This window comes from Nannospalax galili, unplaced genomic scaffold (genome assembly GCF_000622305.1).
Source record: "Nannospalax galili isolate Female #2095 unplaced genomic scaffold, S.galili_v1.0 scaffold221, whole genome shotgun sequence".
NCBI lineage: Eukaryota > Metazoa > Chordata > Mammalia > Rodentia > Spalacidae > Nannospalax > Nannospalax galili.
In genome coordinates, this window is record NW_008344592.1 from 243,602 (window position 1) to 264,868 (window position 21,267).

At 40.7% G+C, this 21,267-nt stretch overlaps 1 protein-coding gene across 4 annotated transcripts in view; it reads right to left on the minus strand.

Moving 5' to 3' along the window:
• LOC103740185 (ubiquinol-cytochrome-c reductase complex assembly factor 1) overlaps positions 1–21,267 on the minus strand; it is a 105,394-nt gene that overhangs the window by 77,740 nt on the left and 6,387 nt on the right. Inside the window, exons 2-4 of one of the 4 annotated variants that reach the window (XM_029567212.1) lie at positions 20,427–20,531; positions 9,401–9,496; positions 8,021–8,131 (exon numbers count right to left, since the gene is read on the minus strand). In XM_029567212.1, the coding sequence (XP_029423072.1) occupies positions 8,021–8,131; positions 9,401–9,496; positions 20,427–20,531 (312 nt within the window). The remainder of the gene's footprint in view (positions 1–8,020; positions 8,132–9,400; positions 9,497–20,426; positions 20,532–21,267) is intronic. The other 3 variants (XM_008840744.2, XM_029567213.1, XM_017800048.2) reach the window with 3 other exon arrangements.

A 21,267-nucleotide genomic window follows, 5' to 3' on the forward strand; every position in this document is an offset into this window, starting at 1 on the left:
GCAACAGGGTCTTCCTGTAGCCCCTGCTGGCCTAGAACTGCTACATAGACCAGGCTAGCCCTAAACTCACAGAGCTCCGTCTACCTCTGCCTCCCAAGTGCTGGGATTAGAGGCATGTGCCCCATTATTTTTATTTTATGTGTATGAGTGTTCTGCCTGCCTATATGTAAGTGCAACAGTATGTGCAATGCCCACAAAGGCCAACAGGGTCTTCCTGTAGCCCCTGCTGGCCTAGAACTGCTACATAGACCAGGCTAGCCCTAAACTCACAGAGCTCCGTCTACCTCTGCCTCCCAAGTGCTGGGATTAGAGGCATGTGCCCCATTATTTTTATTTTATGTGTATGAGTGTTCTGCCTGCCTATATGTAAGTGCAACAGTATGTGCAATGCCCACAAAGGCCAGAAGACGATGTTAGATTCCCTGGAATTGGAGTTATGGATGGTTGTTAGCTGCCATGTGGGTACTGGGAATCGAACCCAGGTCCTCTGAAAGAACAGTGTTCTTAACTGCTGAGCCATCTCTCCAGCCCCTATTTTTATTTCCTAAAATAGCAGGGCAAGCTAGATATAGTTAGTGGCCCATGGCTATAATCCCAGCAACAGAATTCAAGATCAATCTGGTCTAGGTAAAAAATTCTAGGCCAGCCTGAACTATAGTGTGATACTTGGTCTCAAAACACCAAAGATGCTGGGCGTGGTGGCACACGCCTTTAATCCCAGCACTAGGGAGGCAGAGGCAGGCAGATCTCTGTGAGTTCAAGGCCAGCCTGGGTCTACACAGTGAGTTCCAAGCCAGCTGGGGCTACAGGGAGACCCTGTCTAAAAAAAAAAAAAAAAAAACAAAAAAAAACAACAACAATAACAAAAACAAAGTAAACAAGCTTGGTGTGGTGGCTCATGCCTATAAGCCCAGCACTTGGGAAGCTGAGACGGAAGGATCAGAAGTTCAAGGCCAGTCTCAGGTATAAGAAATTCTATCTCTGGGGCTGGAGAGATGGCCATTGGTTAAGAGGACAGAGGATTCAATTCCCAGAATACACATGACAGCTAACAACCATCCCTAACTCCAGTTCCAGGGGAATCCAAAGCCCTCTTCTGACCTCCAAGGGCATTGCATGACATGGGTGCACCTACATACACGCAGGCAATACACTCATACACATACAAATAATAAAATCTTTTAAAAAGAAATTCTATCTCAAAAATATTTTTAAAAACACAAAACTTGCTGGGTATGGTGGCATATACCTTTAGTCCCAGCATTCAGGAGGCAGAGGCAGAGGCAGGCGGGTCTCTGTGAGTTCAAGGCCAGCCTGGTCTACATAGTGAGTTCTAGGCCAGCTGGGGCTACAGGGAGACGCTGTCTCAAAAGACCAAAAATGGAATCCCACAAATGGAATTCAATATTTAAATATAACAAATAATAAACATCATGATCACAATTATCCAGAAATGCAATATTCACTGGCAAATTTCTCCAAAGAAGGGAAGAGGGAAAAAAAGGAGCAGGAAGAAGAGGAAGAGGAAGAAGAAGAAGAGGAGGAGGAGGAGGGAGTTGTCTGTCTAAACTTTGTTAAGAACTGCAATTTTTAGAAATACTGAACTACAGAAGAGATTTTAGGAAGCTTCTATCTGTACCATCACCAACCTAATGATACCATTATTCAAATATTTTTGATCTTGGTAGGCCTACTCCTATCCTTGAGACAGGAATCTTATGGTACCCCTTAGCACTTCACTTTGTTTAACACATAATTTATTGAGTACCAAACTAAGTTCCTGGCATTGGTCTGGGTACTGTGGATAGAGTGGTAAACTGACAAAAATTCCTGCCCTCCTGGGTCTTATGAGCCATATATATTTGTCTATAGTTGAACTATATGTGATATATACTCACATAGTCACACAGATATACATAAATAAAAATATATACAGTTCAACTGTAGACAAATTCAAAATTTTAACAAAAATTCCTAGCTACACTGGGTGTAGTGGCACATGCCTTTGATCCCAGCAATTGGGAGGTAGAGGCAGGCAGATCTCTGTGAGTTAAAGGCTAAAGTGGTCTATATAGTGAGTTCCAGGCCAACAAGGACTACATAGTGAGACCCTGTCTCAAAAAACTCCAAAATAAATAAACTTCCTATTTCAAAATTTTTATTTTGTTTTTTTTTAACTATTTTATTTTTATTTTATGTGTATAAGTGTATTGCCTGCATGTATGTGAGTACACCGTGTCATGCAATGCCATGGAGGTTAGAATAGGGCATTGGATTCCCTGGAACTGGAGTTATAGATGGTTGTTAGTTGCCATGTGGGTACTGGGAATTGAACCCAGGTCTACTGCAAGAGCAGTCAGCGCTCTTAACCACTGAGCCATCTCTCCAGCCCCTTTATTTTTATTTCTTAATGTCTGCACTTTCCTTTAGGTTCTTCTATATAAAGTCCTCTTAAGTCACAACTTATCACTCTGCCCTGGGAAAGCAGACTTGCCTCCAAGGCCCAAGGCTCCTACAAATACAGCCATGAAAAAGCATTCATTACAAGCCAGGCACAGTGGCACATCCTTTAATCCCAGCACTCAGGAGGCAGAGGCAGGAGGATCCCTGTGAGACCATGGCCAGCCTGGTCTACATGGTGAGTTCCAGGTCAGCTGAGGCTACAGGGAGACCCTGTCTCAAAACGACCAAAAAAAAAAAAAAACGAAAAAGCATTCATTACAAATAATGAACACTGGACTAGACTGGCCAGCACATTTATACAGTGTTCATACTGTGGCAATCACGAACATTTTATAGTTCTCCACTTTTCCTGTGGCAAAGCCAAGCCTTTAGACTTGGGTGAGCCATTTTCCTGGACAAATCTCTAAAGCAAGTCTTTGAGGACCATCACACAGGGAGTGGAAATAACAACTGGAAAGAACCTCTTTAAGAATCATGCATTAATGTAAGTTACAGAGGTAGGTAGGCTAAATTTCCACTCAGTCAATACAAGTTGTTCTGATCTTTGGATGACTTCATGTTTATTTCATTCTCCCTTTGGGAGACTTCAGCATGCCACTTGTCTATGATAGAAGCACCTAGGTCTGCTTTCCCATGAACCGGTACATTTGTGTTCCCCTCCAAGATGAAACGTGAATGTGGTAACAGGCTTGTACTAACAGCTGTTCGAGCTGCAAGGGGCTTTTTTGTCACTTGAACCTCCTATTCTGTTCTGGAATTCCTTTACAGCATTCTTGACTCATGGTCAACAATCTGGGCCCCTGTGCAAACAAGATCAATGACCTTGTAAGGCTACCTATCCAGTGGAGGACTATTCTTGTTAGATCCTTGTTTCACTGAACTTGAATATGCATCACATAACATTCATCATCTACTACTGCAAATACTTCAGATAACATCTCTTCATTCATTTTTTGTTTTGTCCCTCTGTGCTGGATAGCTTTAGTGTCAACTAGACACACCTGGGTTGAGGGAGCCTCAATCAGGGAATTGCCTCTATTGGACTGGCCTGTGGCCATGACTGAAGGGCATCTTCTTGATGAGTGATGTGGGAGGGCCCAGCCTACTGTGGGTGGTGCCACCCCTGGGCAGGTGGGCCTGTGTTGCATAAGAAAGCAGGCTGAGCAGGGGCCAAGGGAGCAAGCCAGTAAGCAGCGTTCCTCCATGGCCTGTGCTCCAGTTCCTGCTTCCAGGTTCCTGCCCTGAGTTCCTACCTTGGGCTCCCTGATGAACTGCAACCTGGGAGTTGTAAGCTAAATAAACCCTTTCCTCCCAAAGTTGGTAGTGGTCAGAGTGTTTTGTCACAGCAATGGAGAAACAAACCAGGACACCCTCAAATACTGAGAAGGTTCATCATACCCTCTTCTTTTCCAGACTAAGCATCCCTATTTTCTTCAAGCAGAATGTTTTTGGTTCTTTTTTTTTTTTTCTCGGTCTTTTTGAGACAGGTGTCCTGGAACTCACTATGTAGACGAGGCTGGCCTTGGCCTTGAACTCACCAAGACCCGCCTGCCTCTGCCTCCCAAGGGCTGGGATTAAAGGCGTGTGCCACCACACCCGGCAGTTCTTTTTTTTTAAGACAGGTCTCACTATGTCCCCCTGGCTGGTCTAGAACTTGCTATGTAGACCAGGTTGGCCTAAAACTCACAAACATTCACCTGCCTCTGCCTGCCAAGTACTGGGATTAAAGGCATGTGCTAACCATTCTTATTCATCAGTTTTTGGAGCTTTTACAAGGCTCACTGCCACTTCTTTATACATTCCAGTCTGTCAGCATCCTTTAACACAGATGAGTTTCTATTTATTACCAATTTTTTAAATTACTACAAATATAGAAATGACCTATTCTATAACACATGGCTAATCTGGTAAATGCTTTCCTTTCCTTACATGATGCTGCTATATAAGCATAATGGGAAAAAGGTTATTTCAGAGCTGGACATGGTGGTACACTTATAACTACTCTCAGCACTTGAGGCATGGAGGCCGTAAGATTGCCACAAATTTAAGGCCAGCCTGGATTTCACAGAGTTTCAGGCCAGGCAGGGCTGCACAGAGAGACCCTGTCCATCCCTCCCCACCCCCCAGCCAAAAAAATTACTTCAGTACCATCAAATAGGTAAGACAAAGCTATATTTTAAATCCTAAATCTGGGGCTGGGGACATTGCTCAATAGTAAATTTCATGTCTACAGTTAGCTCTTCAGCAGCAATAAATTCTAAATATGATTCTATAGGAAAAATGAAAACACCACACGAAAACATTAAAGAAAAATATAGAGAAAAAAACAGCTGACCATGCCACCATCAACAGAAAAGTAGATATTTGCTCCCTAATCAAATACATGTGAAAACACAAAACAAAGAATTTTGTCAATGGAAACCAATAGATGTATCTGGCTACAGATATCTGTGTAAACATTGCTGCAAAGGGGTGTCTATATAAGCCTTTCAAAATGGAAAATTATACTTACATTTTTCCGCCCAAATCATAACAATGTCATACTTTGGTATTGCAGTGTCACAAATTTAAAAAGAAAGGCTATAAAAAGTAGAAACTGCCACATGACAGGTTTTATATATATATATACAAACATTTAGTTGAGGTCACAAAGGGAACTAAGAAAAGTCAGAGGCTAACCTAAGCTAAAAGAGTGAAGGAATTTTTCCAGTGATCTCATAATTCTCCAAACGGTAGCCAAGGTTCCCCCCCCCCGGAATCATAAAAAATAGGCAAAGCATCCGGAAGCAGCCAGGTGGAGCCCAATCACCAGAAACAAGTAAACAGTGACTTTTTCTTCCCTCTAGTCATTCTGCTTCCTTTTCACTCTTAGTTTCTATTTTTTTAAACAACACCAATATTTTAACATTTTTATACACAAATGTCATAATCACAGCTTTTTTAATATATAAATAAGGGGGAGGGCCATCAAGATGACTCAGAGGGTAAAGGCGCTTGCCACCAAACTTGACAGTCTGAACTCAATCCCCAGAACCCACATGGTGGAGAGAATCAAGTTCTGCAAATTGTCCTCTGACCTCTACATACCACACACACACACACACACACACACACACACACACACACACACAAATATATAATGAAAATTATAAAATAGGGGGGAAAGCTGGGTATGTTAGTGCACACCTATAATCCCAACACTTGAGAGGCTGAGGCAGAGGACTGTTGTGAGTTCTAGGGCAGCCTGATCTACAGAATGAGGCCCTATCTCAAAATTTTTAAAAAATTAATAAAAGAAAAATAGTAAAAGAAAAAAATGAAAGGAAAGAGTCTGGTTAGTAACATTACCAAATAAATAATTTATCAATTGCCAAGAACTGTCAACAAATATTTATCATGAATGAAAATAACTATCTTCCAGGTGATTTAGAAGGGATCACAGGGTCTCAAAGAATATCACTACTGCTTAACATTTATGCTCTCTATATATTTAAAAGCCCTTATTAACAAGATGTTTGTAGAATCACTATTGACTTTTCATAATTCCTGTGAAGAGACACTGCAGACAGAAAGTAGCCTGTATTTACTGTCAAGAGAATTGTTGAGAAGAGAATCCATTTAAGAAGAAACCAAAAGTAGTCAGACAGTGTCACATGCCTATAGTTCTAGCACTTTTGGGAGTAGACATGAAGATCAAGAGTTCAAGACCTAAGCTACAGAAAACTCTACTTTGCCTGGAAGATCCCATCTCAAAAACTGGGCATGGTGGCACATGCCTTGGGAGGCAGAAGCAGGCAGATCTCTGCGAGTTCAAGCCTAGCCTGGTCAACACAGCAAGTTCCAGGCCAGCCAGGGCTACATAGTGAGACCTTGTCTCAAACAATAAAAAAGGAGGAGGGAGGAGGAGGAGGAGGAGGAGGGGGAAGAGGAAGGGGAAAATGAGGAGGAAGAGGAGGAGGGGTAAGGAAGAGGAAGGGGAGGAGGGGGAGAGGAAGGGGAGGAGGGGGAAGAGGAAGAGGAGGAGGGGTAAGGAAGAGGAAGGGGAGGAGGGGGAGGAAAGGGGGGAAGGAAAAGGAGAGGAAGAGGGAGAAGGAGGAAGGGGAGGAAGAAGAAATCAAAAGTAGAGTCTATTTTAACACTGAAATTCTAACCTGAATCCAACTTGTTAAAATGGTGTATCTGGCATTTTACTTGGTTGTCTTGAGCAGTTATGAAATTTTCTAGAAAAGTCTTCTTTACTTCTTTGCAGTGGCATGCTGTTGATTTGTAACTTAAGAATTATTAAGTTTATCCCAATATTTTAGCAACCCTGAAAGGCATTAAAAGACACTCTTCCACAATGATAGAGGAAAATGTTAACAATAGGTGACAACTGATAAATAGGCTAAGAAAGCAGTTTCATTGCTACATCAGAAGGATACTCATTCATTTATAGTAACTACTATATAACAGATAATGTGCTAGGCCACAAGTTGACTAGGAGTGACACAGCTAGAAAATGTCCCTCCATAATACAGTAAGTCATGAGATCAATTTTAATAAAAAGATACTTATTCATAGAATTTTAAAGAAAGCCACTAAAATTATCTAGAAAAGAGATCACTTATGAAAACGAATTCATTGGAGAGCAATGCTTCCTTAAGAATGTACCCATCAGAACAGCAGGCCCTCCTGACCCTTTAGAACACATCTATATAGTGTATCATGAAATGAAGCAAGAACCTGAAAAGTTCAGTCGTACTGTCCTGTCTGCAACTGGAGATATGCTCAAGGAATTAGGCTAAAGGAGTATTTTAGCCTCACATGCTATGGAAATCTGACTAGGGGGCTCTAAAGATGGCTCAGCGGTTAAAAGCAATGATTGTTCTTGCAGAGGACCCAGGTTCAATTCCCAGCACCCACATGGTGACTAATAACCATCCATAACTCTAGTTCCAGGGGATATACCTTCTTCTGACCTCCACAAGCACTGCACAAAACAGGTGCACTTGCATACATGTAGGCAATACACTCATACACATAAAAATAATAAAATATAAAAGAAATCTGACTAGGAACCAGAAGGTAGAAGGATGCATTTTAAATCTCAATGAATTTCAAGCAAAAGCTTTTTTTTTTTTTTGATCTTTTTGAGACAGAGTCTCCCTGTAGCCCCAGCTGACCTGAACTCACTATGTAGACCAGGCTGGCCTTGAACTCACAAAGATCCACCTGCCTCTGCCTCCCAAGTGCTGAGACTAAAGGCGTGCACCACCACGCCCAGCAGCAAAAGCTTCTTTAAAAAAAATTTTTTTTAATTATTTTTTATGTGCTCTTAATAGTTGAGCCATCTCTCCAGACCCTTTTCTTTGGTTTTTTTTGAGACAAGGTTTCCCTATAGCCCCAGCTGGCTGATACTCACCAAGTGAATCCAGGCTGGCCTTGATCTCACAGAGATCCTTTGCCTCCTGAGTGCTAGGATTAAAGGCATGTGCCACCACACCCCGCCTTCAAAGCAGAGGCTTTTTAAAATCTTCTATGAGCAACAGAAAAGGAAACAGAACTTAAAAGACTTTACCCATTTACTGTATTTCAAAGGTCCAGTAAATCCCATGGCTTCTATTATCTTCGTGACGACACCAACCTTCTCCTCTACAGGCTGTGGGGAATCTTTGGTAGTAGGAAGCTGCTTAACCAAAGAAAAAGAAATCAAAATTAGTTACAAAAACTTTTTATAAACAGAATGCTTTTGGTCCTTCTTAGTTCTAAGGACATTTTTATGGCTTACAATTTCTTTTCACCTTGAATTTTTTTTTTTAAATGATCTTTGGCGAATTTGTTTTGTTTTGTTATGTTTTAGCATAGTACTGGGGATCAAACTCAGGGCCTCACACATGCTAAACAAGTGCCCTATGAAGCCACACTCAAAGCCCTCACCTAGATGTTCAAACACATCAGAAATGGTATCTAATAGACATCTTCCAAATTACAAAGCAAGACATGCCCACCTCACTAACCATATGTCTTTGAACCTATGATTAGGATATAAGACTGGGATATTAGAATAAAAGTTCCATGAAAAAGAGTACTTAAAATTTTTTTAATTTCTATGGATTTTTTTTTGTCTTTTTCAGACAGGGTCTCCCATAGTCCCAGCTGGCCTGAACTCACTATGGAGACCAGGCTGGCCTTGAACTCACTGAGATCCACCTGCTACTACCTCCTGAGTGCTGGGATTAAAGGTGTGTGCCACCACGCCCAGCCTATTTCTATTATTTTTAATTATGTGTTTACATGTGTCTGTGTGGGGGTATATGCACATGAGTGATGCAGGTGCACATGGAGACCAGAAACATCAAAGCCTCAGAGATGGAGTTATAGGTAATTGTGAACCTCCTGATGTGGGTGCTAGGAACCAAACTCAGGTCCTCTGTAAGAGCAGTACATGTTCCTAACCACTGAGTCATCTCTCTAAGCCTCAAAAACAGTACTTTTAAAAGGGAAAGGAAGGGGAAAGAGGAAGGGAAGGAGAAGGGAAAGGGAGAGGTAGAGAGAAGGGGAAAAGATTAAGGAAGGAGAGGAGAGGTAGGAGAAAGGAGGGAATAAATCCCAAGAAAAAACTGCTCTAAGGCTAAGACAGACTGTTCACCCAGTATTTCTATTTTTGAATTTCTATTCAAAGTTATAGACAACCGTTTTTAACTTGTACAGAATTCTAAAGTGTTTCTAGACAAGAGAATACAGTGGAAGGAACACAAGATGAAGCTCAGAAAGCTCAGGTTCAAACATTCAGCTGGTTTGTCATTTACCCTCCTTTGGAACCTTGGGTAAATCACTTCAAATCCCTAAGCCTCACCTTCTACATCCACTTAAACTCCTTGCTTCACTTAACCAACAAGTTTATTGCGATACATATAGGATCGTCTGTCTGAAAGCTCTGGAAGCAGAGAGCACTCACCTTATTTGTGGTGTGATATCCCCTTCTCTGTGGTAAGTCTATTCCAACAACTGGTTCAGTTCTAGCACAGACTGGCGGTTGATTCATCTGGGGCCCCTGGAAGATAAATAAACAGATATAAGCAACATTGAGCTGATCTGGCTAGATCTATCCAACCTTACTTAGGCCAAATCACGGTGATGTGTTCTCCAAGAATACCCAAGACCAGCACCTGGAATGCTGTCTGGTACACAATAGGTGCTCAATGTATATATATTAAATATTTGAAGCTGGATTTGGTGGCTCACACATGTATGTCTGATTGCCTGTGTTGGGGGTGTATGCATATGAGTTCAGGTGTCTTTGGAGGTCAAAAGCATCAGCACCCTGGAGACTGTAAGCCACCTGATGTGAGTGCTGGGAACAACGCTCGGGTCCTCTGCAAGAGCAGTACACAAGCAGGATGAGTTCTTAACCTCTGAGCCATCTCTCCAGCCCCTAATTAATTCTTGAATAAAAGGATTTAGCCCTAGAAAAAAGGACTAAATCTGAGTCAGAGAAAAAAATTATAATAGAAAGAGGATTACAGTAAGTTTCGATTGAAATACTGATGATGGTTCTGTGTGGGAATGGGGAGACACCAATTCAGTTTAAAACGTGCTGCTGCCACCTAAAAGTTTGGTGGCCATCAACAACTTTCTGCATTTCAGTTATAGTGAGGCTTGAAGGAAAAAAATCACATAAAGTCCATCTTACAAAATAGGTTTTCAATAAATAAAATCAATTTCCATCACCATCAGATTACAATTGTCTTCCTTTTATATAAACACTGCCTTAAAAACAATTTTGTGTCAGACGTGGTGGGTGCATGCCTTTAGTCCCAACACTTGGGAGGCAGAGGCAGGTGGATCTCTGTGGTTTTGAGGACAGCCTGGCCAGACATGATACATAGTGAGACTCTGTCTTAAAAAAAAAAAAAACCTGCCATGGCACATACCCTTAATCTGAGCACTTGGGAAGCAGAGGCAGAGCCAGGCAAATCTCTGTGAGTTTAAGGCCAACCTGGTCTACGTAGTGAGTTCCAGGCCAACGCCACTACAGGGAGACCCTGTCTCAAAAAGGACCAAAAAAAAAAAAAAAAAAACCTGCACCTGGGAGCAGTGGCATACATTTTTTATCTCAGCACTTGGGAGGTAGAGGCAGGTGGATCTCTGTTGAATTTGAGACTAGCCTGGTCTACATAGTGACTTCTAGGCCACCCAGAGCTACACAGTGAGACCCTATCTTAAAAATAAAATGTGGGCGTGGTGGCGCACTCCTTTAATCCCAGCACTTGGGAGGCAGAGGCAGGCAGATTTCTGTGAGTTCAAGGCCAGCCTGGTCTACATAGTGAGTTCCAGGACAGCTGGGGCTACAGGGAGACCCTGTCTCAAAAACACCAAAAAATAAATAAATAAATAAATAAAATGCAATGTAATAGTCAATTATCATTATGCAGCAGGGCTATGCTAAATACCTTACATATATTTCCTCCTTTAATCTTCACTGCAATTATTAGGTTACTTTTTCATTTATTTTTGATACATGTATGTATTAAATAAGAAATTGTACCTAGGACCTTGTACTTGCTAGGAAACCACTCTGCTACTAGATTAAATCTTCAAAATCTGCTATATTTTTTTCAGTGTCAGGGTCTTGCTATGTTGCCCAGGCTGTGTGATTGTACCCAGCTGACATTTTGTTTTATTTATTTATTTTTTGGGTTTTTTTGAGGTAGGATTCCATGCCACCCAGGCTGGCCTCTAACTCACTATGTTGCTGAGGGTGGCCTTCTACATCCATTCCCCAAGTGCCAAGATTACAGGTTTTGGGGTTTTTTGTTTGTGTTTTAGGGGTTGGGTTTCAGACAAGATCTTAGTATGCAGCCCTAGCTGGTCTGGAACTCTGCTATACAGACCAGGTTAGCCTCAAACTCACAGAGATCTGCCTGCTTCTGCCTCCCAAGTGCTGGGATTAAAGATGTTCCCCACCAATGCCAAGTTTTCTAAAGTGTTATTTTTAATAGGGTTTTGGGCAACAGTTTTAGGTTCATAGCAAAACTGAACAGAAAGCATACCCCCTCTCTCCATAGGCGCGGCCTCTCCCACTATCGATATCCCACATCAGAGTAGTACATTCACAATGAATCTATCTTGACATATCACTACACAGACACAGACAGAGACACACACAGACACACACAAAATGCTTATTTAAAAAATTAAAAATAAAAAAGCTTATGAAATGAGCAAAAAATTTAAATTTAAAAACAATATAGGTAAAAATATATATAAAAACATGAATGCATATAGGTAAATCTAGGAAGCAACACACAGAAATGAGAGGGTCATTTGGTGAAATTGGAATTAAGGATAATGGGTTATCCTTAGTGGTAGAGCACTATCCTCAGTGGTAGAGCACTTGGCCTAGCATGGGCAAGGTCTTAGATTTGATCTTCTGTACCAAAAGAGAAAGAGAGAGGGGATAGAGGTGGGAGGGAAGGGAAGCAAGAATTATTTGTAAGTTTAGAAATTTAGTGTCCAAATTCCCAGGAATGTTTTATTGTCTTTACAATAAAAAGGGGGGGGGCGTTAAGAAGAGAGTTAGTCTTTCAGTTCTGGCTTATTCCAAAAAGAGATGTGATAAATGGAATAGCAACGATTTCCTCTTTAATCTCAATGAAGGAAAACTAGAACTTCTAATTGTGGAATATTACTATTTATATTTCTTTCCAAACAAGGATATTAAAAGATTAGTCAGAATTCTTCTGGTCAGTCCCGGAGACACTTAACACTTTAATTCTCAAGTACCAAGCAGGCTTTGTAAAACACAGACTAAACACATAACACCTCCCATGACATCACATACATCAATGTAATGGTCCATCTAGAACACAAAGCACTTAAACTGGTTCAAGGAATACAAGCAACTGTAGTTTCAACACGTTGCGCATTGGGCTGAGATCGCCTATTAGGTTATACGACCTTCCTCTTTCCCCATAGCTCCAGGAGCAATCAATGGATTCCTTCTACTGCACTGAACAACTGAAGTACACACATGGTACCAGGGCATCATCTAGTTTTCCCACTTCTTTGTTTATCTATAAATACATACATTTACTTTGGGGACCACCCACTTTTGCCCTTGTTTTTAATTTTTATTGAATTTTTGTGTATTTCATATAGAACATCGTAATCATCTTTATATCCCCATCCCCACTGGCCCCGCCCATAGCTCCCTCCCACCACTGAATTCATAGATTCTGTCATTTGTGTTAAGGCCTATCATGTCAAGTTAGTGTCCCCTGATATCCCTCAGTGCAAATTCATCTACTGAAGGACCTCAATTTTTCATCTGTTCAGACTGAAGAGGCATTATTTTTTTGTCTGAGACAAAAGTACCCTGAAATACTCAAGTGTCACTTTTTCAAAAAGGCCCACCACCCCCCTTTCGGTCTCTCTCTTTTGGTGGTTGTTTTTGTTGCTCTTTTTTCATGTAACCCAGGCTAGCCTTGAACTCACTGTAGCAGAGGATAATCTTGTACTTCTGATCCTCCTGCTTCCACCTCCCAAGTGCTGAGATTATGGGCACACACCACCATACCCAGTTTCATGTGGAGCTGAGGATCAAACCCAGGGCTCTGTGCATGCCAGGCCAACACTCACTATCTAACTGAGCTACATCCCCGGTCCTTGGAAGAGGCCTTTTCTAACTGCCTTATGGAAAAATAGGTTCTTACACCCATCATTCTCTAGCATCATAACAGTCATTATAGCGTGCAATTATTATTTATATATATATTTACTTATTTTCAATCACTACTGCCAAAAAAGATACATGAAAGTAAGACCTAGCTTTATTGCCAGAGTCAAGCACTGCACATGGGAAACTCTTCAATATTTGTACCATCGGTACAATTCTTACTGCCAGTTATTTCTTCCCTATATTTGATCACATACATACCATATATGCATGCTTTATTTACCCAACCTCTATTAAACACCAGTTCTTGTACAGGTTTTGGGATAGATACAGATCTGTCTAAGAGGAGCTCATAATTTTATGAAGAAAGGGGAAAAAAAGAATTTGACATAAAGAAATGGATCCAAGCACCACATTTGAACTTGTCATCCACCACAAGAAAACAAAACCCTCCAGTATTAGGAAAGAAATGAGTTAGCTAGCACTTTCTTACAGTGACAGTGGGAATAAAATGTAACAGTCACTTGGAAATGATATTTGATAGTATCTAGTCAAGATCAATGCATTGCAAGACTCAGAAATTCTAGATAAATACCTCAAAAGAAGTGAATATGTAATATGGATGTTTATCAAAACATGTGGAAAATGCTCACAGCAGCACTAGTCATAAAACTCCCAAATGGAAACAATTCAAACATCAATCAGCAGGAGAACAGATAAAATACTATGACCAATCCCCTGGACCAAAAAGGTAAAACACTATGTGAGAATTAATATACTGTTACAACAAAGAGCACATATTTAATCTCTACAGCAAGGCTGAATGTCAGCAGACAAACACAAGAGATTATATACTGGATGTTTAAAAGGTATACTAGCTGGGCGTGGTGTCGCACGCCTATAATTCCAACAGAGGCAGGTGGATCTCTGTGAGTTCAAGGCCAACATGGTCTACATAGTGAGTTCCAGGACAGCTGGGGCTACAGGGAGACCCTGACTCAAAAAGATAAATAAATAAATAATAAATAAATAAATAAATAAATAAATAAATAAATAAATAAATGGTATACTAATCAATGGAACTGAAAGTAAAGACTGTAGTAAACCTTGGTGTGGTTAGTGACTAAAATGGACACTTTAGTCACTTTAATCGAGGAGACTTCTGCAATCTTGGTAATGTGTTTTGTTTCTTGTTGTTGGGGTTTTTTTTTGTTTGTTTTGTATTGTGTTCTATTGTTTTGTTTTTTTGTTTTGTTTTGTTTGAGACAGGGTCTTTCTTAGCTCCACCTGACCTAGCTCACTAAGGAAACCAGGCTAGCCTCCATCTCAGAGATCCACCTGCCTCTGCTGGGATTAAAGGCATGTGCTACCATGCCCAGCTTGGTAGTGTGGTTTTTTTTTGAGACAGTCTCAGGTAGCCCAGGCTGGCCTTATTTGTACTATGTAGCTGAAGATGACCTTGAATTTAAGTGCTAGGATTACAGGCATGTGCCACCATGCCTGGTTTATACAGTGCTATAAACTGAACTCAGAGCTTTATAAATGTTAGAAGAGCACACCACCTATTGAACTATATCCCCAGCCCATGTCCTATTTCTTGGTCTGGATGCTGAATATATTTATCTTGTAATAATTTGTTAAGCTGTACATTTATGATATGTGCCTTTTTCTGTTTTTCTTGTATCTCAATAAGATATATAAAACACATAAAGATTTGGAATAGGGAGTGTAAATTTAGAACTAGAAACAATGACCTGGAATCATTAGAAAATGCCTCATAGAAGAGGACAGGAAAGGAAGAAGGTAAAATGAGAAGACAGGTGAGGAACCAGGATGGAGTGAAAAAACAAACACAGAGACTTAGGCTGAAGCCCCAGCTCTGTCTGCCTCACAAACACTTTAAGAATCACCACCACCCCCTAAAAAAAAAAAAAAATCATGTATGCGAGAGATATATGCAAACTACAATGCAAAAATACATAGGTTTATTCTAGACAACTATAGTGATAAACTCTTGCATATAAGCCCTTGTTAAAAAGAATGTTAAGATTTCACACATGGGAGGATGAGACAGAGGCATGTGTACACAGGCCTAAAGACCTGAGTTCAATCCCAAGATCCCACAAAGAGAGAACCAATTCCCCAGAGTTGCCCTCTGACCTTCACACTCATAATGTGGCATATGCACATCTGCACTTACACACACACACACACACACACACACATAATAAACAATTTTCACACTTATTTTTTGTTTCCTAAAAGTTCTGAGGGCTAGGGATGAGTGCTTAGCATGGGTTCTGACCCCAGCACTATGGCACTCAGAGAAGGTGAACATAGGCAGATCAAACATTCAAATCATCCTCATCTACAGAGAGAATTCAAGGCAACTCTGGGAAATACAAGTCTCAATAAATAAAAAAATTAAAAAGGTTTAGAAAGTGAAGATATCTCCTTGATGTGGGGGCAGGGAAAGCACAGGACAGAGGGACAGAGGAGGCAGGGGGCTGGGATAGACTCGAGCAGTCTTGAATGTCATGGGTATATAGTTTAGCAAAACTGTAAGCTCCACCAGGGCACAGCTCATTTATATTTTTTATTCTCTATCCCAATGCTCAACACCATTCTGGGCATGGAATCTATTCAATAAAAACTAGGTAGCTTTTTTTTTTTTTATTTTGTTCAAAGAGAAGGACAACCTGGAGAGGATCCAAAAAGGAACCACAGGAATGATCAAAGGGAGGAATAAAAGGTCCTAGTGGAAAGGTTAAAATGAACTGAAGCTGTTTAGCTTGGATAAAAGGCAACTGAAGAATTAAGGAGTAATTTAGAATAACAACACTTGTGCTGGAAGAAATTTCTGAGGTCTTCCAGTCCAACTTTTTCACTTCATAGATGAGGAAACTAAAACCAAGGGAGAGGCTGCAACTTGAGGGTGGTTTAGGACAATATTTAATTTTGCTTCATACAATGGAGGAAAATTTACTCACATAGCGTAAGCATAAATAAAAACTGCAACCATAACTCACTAAAGTTTTTCTAGAGCCCAGTAGCAACAGGCTTCGTGTTCCACCTGTTGGGTTTTTTCCATTTTAGGAATTAGGACACCTAGGCTCAACGTGGTCATGTTCACTAGGGAGAAGGGCATGTATTTTTTTAATATTTTATTATTTTTAATGTGTATGATATACCTGTGTCATGCAATGCCCATGGAGGACAGAAGAGGCTGTCAGATCTCCTAGAACCAGAGTTATGGACAGTTGTTAGCTGCCATGTAGGTGCTGTGATTTGAACCTGGGTCTTCTGCAAGAACAGTCAGTGTTCTTAACTGCTGAGCCATCTCTCCAGCCCAGAAAGGCATATATTTAAAGCTATGTCTATCCCCTGTATCAAGCTACCTTCAAAAACCTGAGTAGATTTCAGGTGCACTTGGTACCCAGATCTTGATTTGTTTGTTTTGTTTGCTTGCTTTCTTGCTTTTCATTTTGTCCGGTACTCGGGTTCAAATACAGGGCTTTGCACAAGCTAAGCAAGTGCTTTACCACTAAGCTACACACCCAGCCCTCAAATCTTGATTTCTAAATACTACTGTTATCAGTGGTCTGGGTCTGGATGGCATTTCCGGGTTCTTGGCATCTTGTTCAAAGCCAGGCATGGAAGCCCACGCCTGTAGTCCCAGCACTTGGGAGGCAGAGGCAGGCAGATCTCTGTGAGTTCAAGGCCAGCCTGGTCTACATAGTGAGTTCCAGGACAGCTGGGGCTACAGGGAGACCCTATCTCAAAAAGACCCCCCCAAAAACAACAATTAAAAAAAAACCTGAAGAGCTCATATGTATAGCAAAGAAGCAAGGGATTTTATTCAGAAGCAAAGCAAAAATACAGAACAGATATACTGCAAAAGAGCATCGAGTCCTGAGCAAGCACACAGCTCAAAAAAATACCTGGTTACTGCCCAGGGCTTCCTTTTATGGGTCCAGGAGAAGTTAGTTGCCAGAGGCAGTATTGGTGGTTTTCTGTTCTGATGGCTAGGCTTGGGATATGTAAACCTCTGTTTAATGCATATGTCCATTCTCATGACCATTAGGCTTGAATCATGTGCATGCCTAATCATGCATAGGCATAAGCCGGTAAATATGGGATTTTTTTCCCCCTAAAAGTACACCAAGAAGACACAATTTGCCTTTTTGCTGCTGAATGTACACAAAATGAGTCCAGGCTGCATTGATTGGCCTACTGACCTTAGTTCCAGGTTATGTTTCAGGCTGTTTGGCCAGCCAGGGGAGTTACAAAGGGTTTCTAGGGAGCTATAAGACAGGGTAACCCAACTGTTTTATTTGGAGAGGATTGCGTATGCAGCTTGATGCAGTTGGGGTTCCAGGTTGCTGAATGCATAGGAAAGGGGTATGTATGTAGCTCAAGCCAAGAGGGGTCCTGGTTTGCTAAGTTTATCACTATGCCTCCCCTTTCTCCAATAAAAGGAATGAGGGCTCCATAAAGAAGTGATTGAATCTAGGCTAGAGCAAAGAAAATATAATATGAACCTGAAAATCTTTGGGGTGCCAGAAAATAAGTGGACATTTCAAAAACTGATGGAGGCACACAGAGAGGAATTTGAAGGTGTTTCCAAGAGCCAAAACTGGGACAATTTAATCAACAAATAACTAATAAGAAAATGGATTATAATTCATAGAAAGAAAGAAATATTCATGAGCTAATCTGATATAAAAGAAATCACAGCTCTTCCTTACAAAAGAATCTCAATGCCAGGTGTGATGGTACATGCCTTTAATCCCATCACTCAGGAGGCAGGTGAATCTCATAGTGAGATCTTGTCTCAATAAATAAATAAATAAATAAGAATCTCAGTCAATAAATGTAGGATTGTCAGGAAAGGAAAATCACTACAAGGCAAAAAACTCTATTAAGAACCATCAAGAGTACTTTAATCTCAGCATTCGGGAGGCACAGGTAGACATTCAAGGCCAGCCTGGTTTACTTAGGAGTTCCAGGCTAGCTGGAGTTACAGGAAGACCCCTTTCAAACAAACAAACAAAACAACAACAACAAAAAGAACCATCAACAGAATTATCACATAATCTAGCAATCCAATTCTGAACATTTATTCAAAAGCATTCAAAAGAGGGTCTCAAAGAGATCATTGCACTTCCATGCTCACTACAAATTATCCACAACCAAGAAGTGGAAGCAACCCAAATGTCCAATGAATCACATGAATAAAGAAAATATGGTATGTATGCACTGGAACATTATGCCAGCTTTCAAGAGAAAAAATCCTGTTACATGCTGCAATGTGGATGAACCTTGATGATCTTAGGCTAAGTGAAATAAGCCAGTCAAAACTACTTGACTCCATTTTGATGACAGAGTAATTAAACTCCCTATTAAAAAGGAGTGGGAGAGAGTGCTCAGCAGTTAAGAACACTAGCTGCTCTTGCAGAAGACCTGAGTTTGGTTCCCAGCACCCATACGGCAGCTAACAATAAATCATCCATAGCTCCAATGTCCTCTTCTGACCTCCATGGGCAATGTACACCACCAGTACACTTACATACATGCAGGCAATATACTCAAACACGTAAAAATAATAAGATTTTTTTTTTTTTATCTTTTTAAGACAGGGTCTCCTTATAGCCCCAGCTGACCTGAAATTTGCTATGTAGACAGGCTGGTCTTGAACTCAAAGAGATTCACCTGTCTCCCAAGTGCTAGGATTAAAGACATGTGCTATAAATAAAATTTTTTTTTTTTAAAAAAAAAGAGGGCTGGGGGCTGAAGAGATGGCTCAGCGGTTAAAAGCATTGACTGCTCTTGTAGAGGACCCAGGTTCGATTTCCAGCACCCACATGGTGGCTACGTACCATCCTTAACTCCAGTTCCAAGGGAATCCAAAGCCCTCTTCTAACTTCTGCAGCATTGCACAACACGGGTGCACTCACATATATCAGGCAATACACTCATACACATAAAATTAAAAAATAATAATAATAAATAAAAATAAATAAAGTGGCACACGCCTTTAATCCCAGCACTTAGGAGGCAGAGGTGGGTGGATCTTTGTGAGTTCGAGGCCAGACTGGTCTACATAGTGAGTTCCAGGACAGCTGGGGCTACAAGGACACCCTGTCTCAAAAAGACCAAAAAGAAAAGAAGGCTGAGAGGCAGAAACAGGTGGATCTCCATGAGTTGAAGGGCAGCATGGTCTACATAGTGAGCTCCAGGTTGGCTGGGGCTATAGGGAGACCCTGTCTAAAAAAGAACAAAAATAAATCAATAAACAGAAGAAAGCTGTGGTGGTGCACACCTTTAATCCCAGCACTTGGGAGGCAGAAGCAAGAAAATTCCGGACTTGGAAGCCAGTCTGGTCTACAGAGTGAGTTCCAGGCCAACCAAGGTTATAGAGTGAGACCTTGAATAAAGGAAAGGAGGGAGGGAGGGAGGAAGGGAAGAGGGGGCCAAAAAAAAAAAAAAGAACAAATTTACAATTTCAATAGCAAGAGCTATCTAAACATGAATAATGTGTACTCTATAAGTGAAAAGACACTGGAATATAAAATTCTATGGCTGTTTGGTATTTGTTAAAGTACTTGACAATTTTTTTTAAAGTGCTGAAGACTAAACCCAGTTCTTCATGCACACAAGGTACTGAGCTTTATCCCCAGCCCTTTGTTAAGGTACTTAAGGGGAAAATTAGTATGCAGACAGATCCATAAAGGCTGGAAGAGAGTCAACAGAGATGAAAATACTGTTATTTTCAGATTTGAAGTCATAAGTGATTTTTATTTCCTTTATTACTAAAGTATTATACAGCTAACAAAAATCAAGAAAATAAACCCCTTTAAAGAGCCAAAGGTTACCTACAAGTACAATAAATGATGTTGTCAATAGTAAACTTGGGCCTCAAATAATTGTTTTTGTATTTTATGTTTATAAAAAGGGAAAAGAAAAACAAAAACATTTCTCAACTTAAAGAAAAATAGCATAAAGTAGTTTCAAAAAGAAAACTAAAAAGTTAACTTTTTGAGATGAATATCTGGAAAAACTCCTTAACAATAAAAACCATCAGATATAACATGGTATCCTAGGCTAAGTTTCACTGCTGGGGTATTTAGAAGCAACGCCCTAGACACCATACTGAAGGAATCAGTCTTGAGCTGGTCCCATGGAAGCTCAAAGTGGTCTCATGGAGTTTTTTTCATTATACAATTTAGTTGGCTGATCTATAATACATGACACTTGCATGTAAACACTAAGGTTTCATATCAAGCAAGGGATCTACAAACATTACCTGGGAAGTGCTGGACAGAGTCCTGCCCCACTGTCTTTGTGTAGGAGACACTGGTACCAGTTGGCTACATATTGGAACCCACTGGGAGATGCTACTCTGGTTCCTCTAGAAAAAGAAAAACATTGTTAGGAATCTAGACTGGCCCCCATATGCACGCTACAGAGTGTTCCTGTGACATTGTAGAATAGCAAAAAATACCTATTTGGCCTTCAAGTCTAGTCCCTTAAGAGCGCCTAAAACCCTTGGAATTCTGATATGAGTGTTTCATTATTTATAACACCTTTCAACTTTACCAGAGTTTATGTTAATGAAGTAACTCTTAAGGGATGGAAGACTGGTTGAATGGCAGAGGAACCAACCACTTAAACCTCAATCACCACTGAGTGACCTAGGAACACTGCTGTAACCCATTTATACAGGGAAATACATGATCTATATGATATCAACAACTTCCCAACATCACAGTTAATAAATAGGTTTAGGATTTGGACCTGGAACCTAGGCAGCCAACTCTGGAATTGAAATTAATCCTCATTTATGAGATGAAAGGGTAAAGGGAGTGTCTCCAAGGTCCCTTTAGTTCTAACAATGCAGGCAGAACCACTGGTAGAATCTTGAACCAATTAAAGCAGTATACTGTGGGCCAGCAAGATGGCCAGAGGGTAGTATACCAAGAAAGGCTTGACGAATTGGGTGTGATCCCAGGATCTCACAAGGTGGCAGGAAAGAACCAATTCCTAGGAGTTGTCCCTTTGACCTCCACAAGAGCCTACACTAACACACACACACTAATTTCTTTTTTTGGTCTTTTTGAGACAGGGTCTCCCTGTAGCTCCAGCTG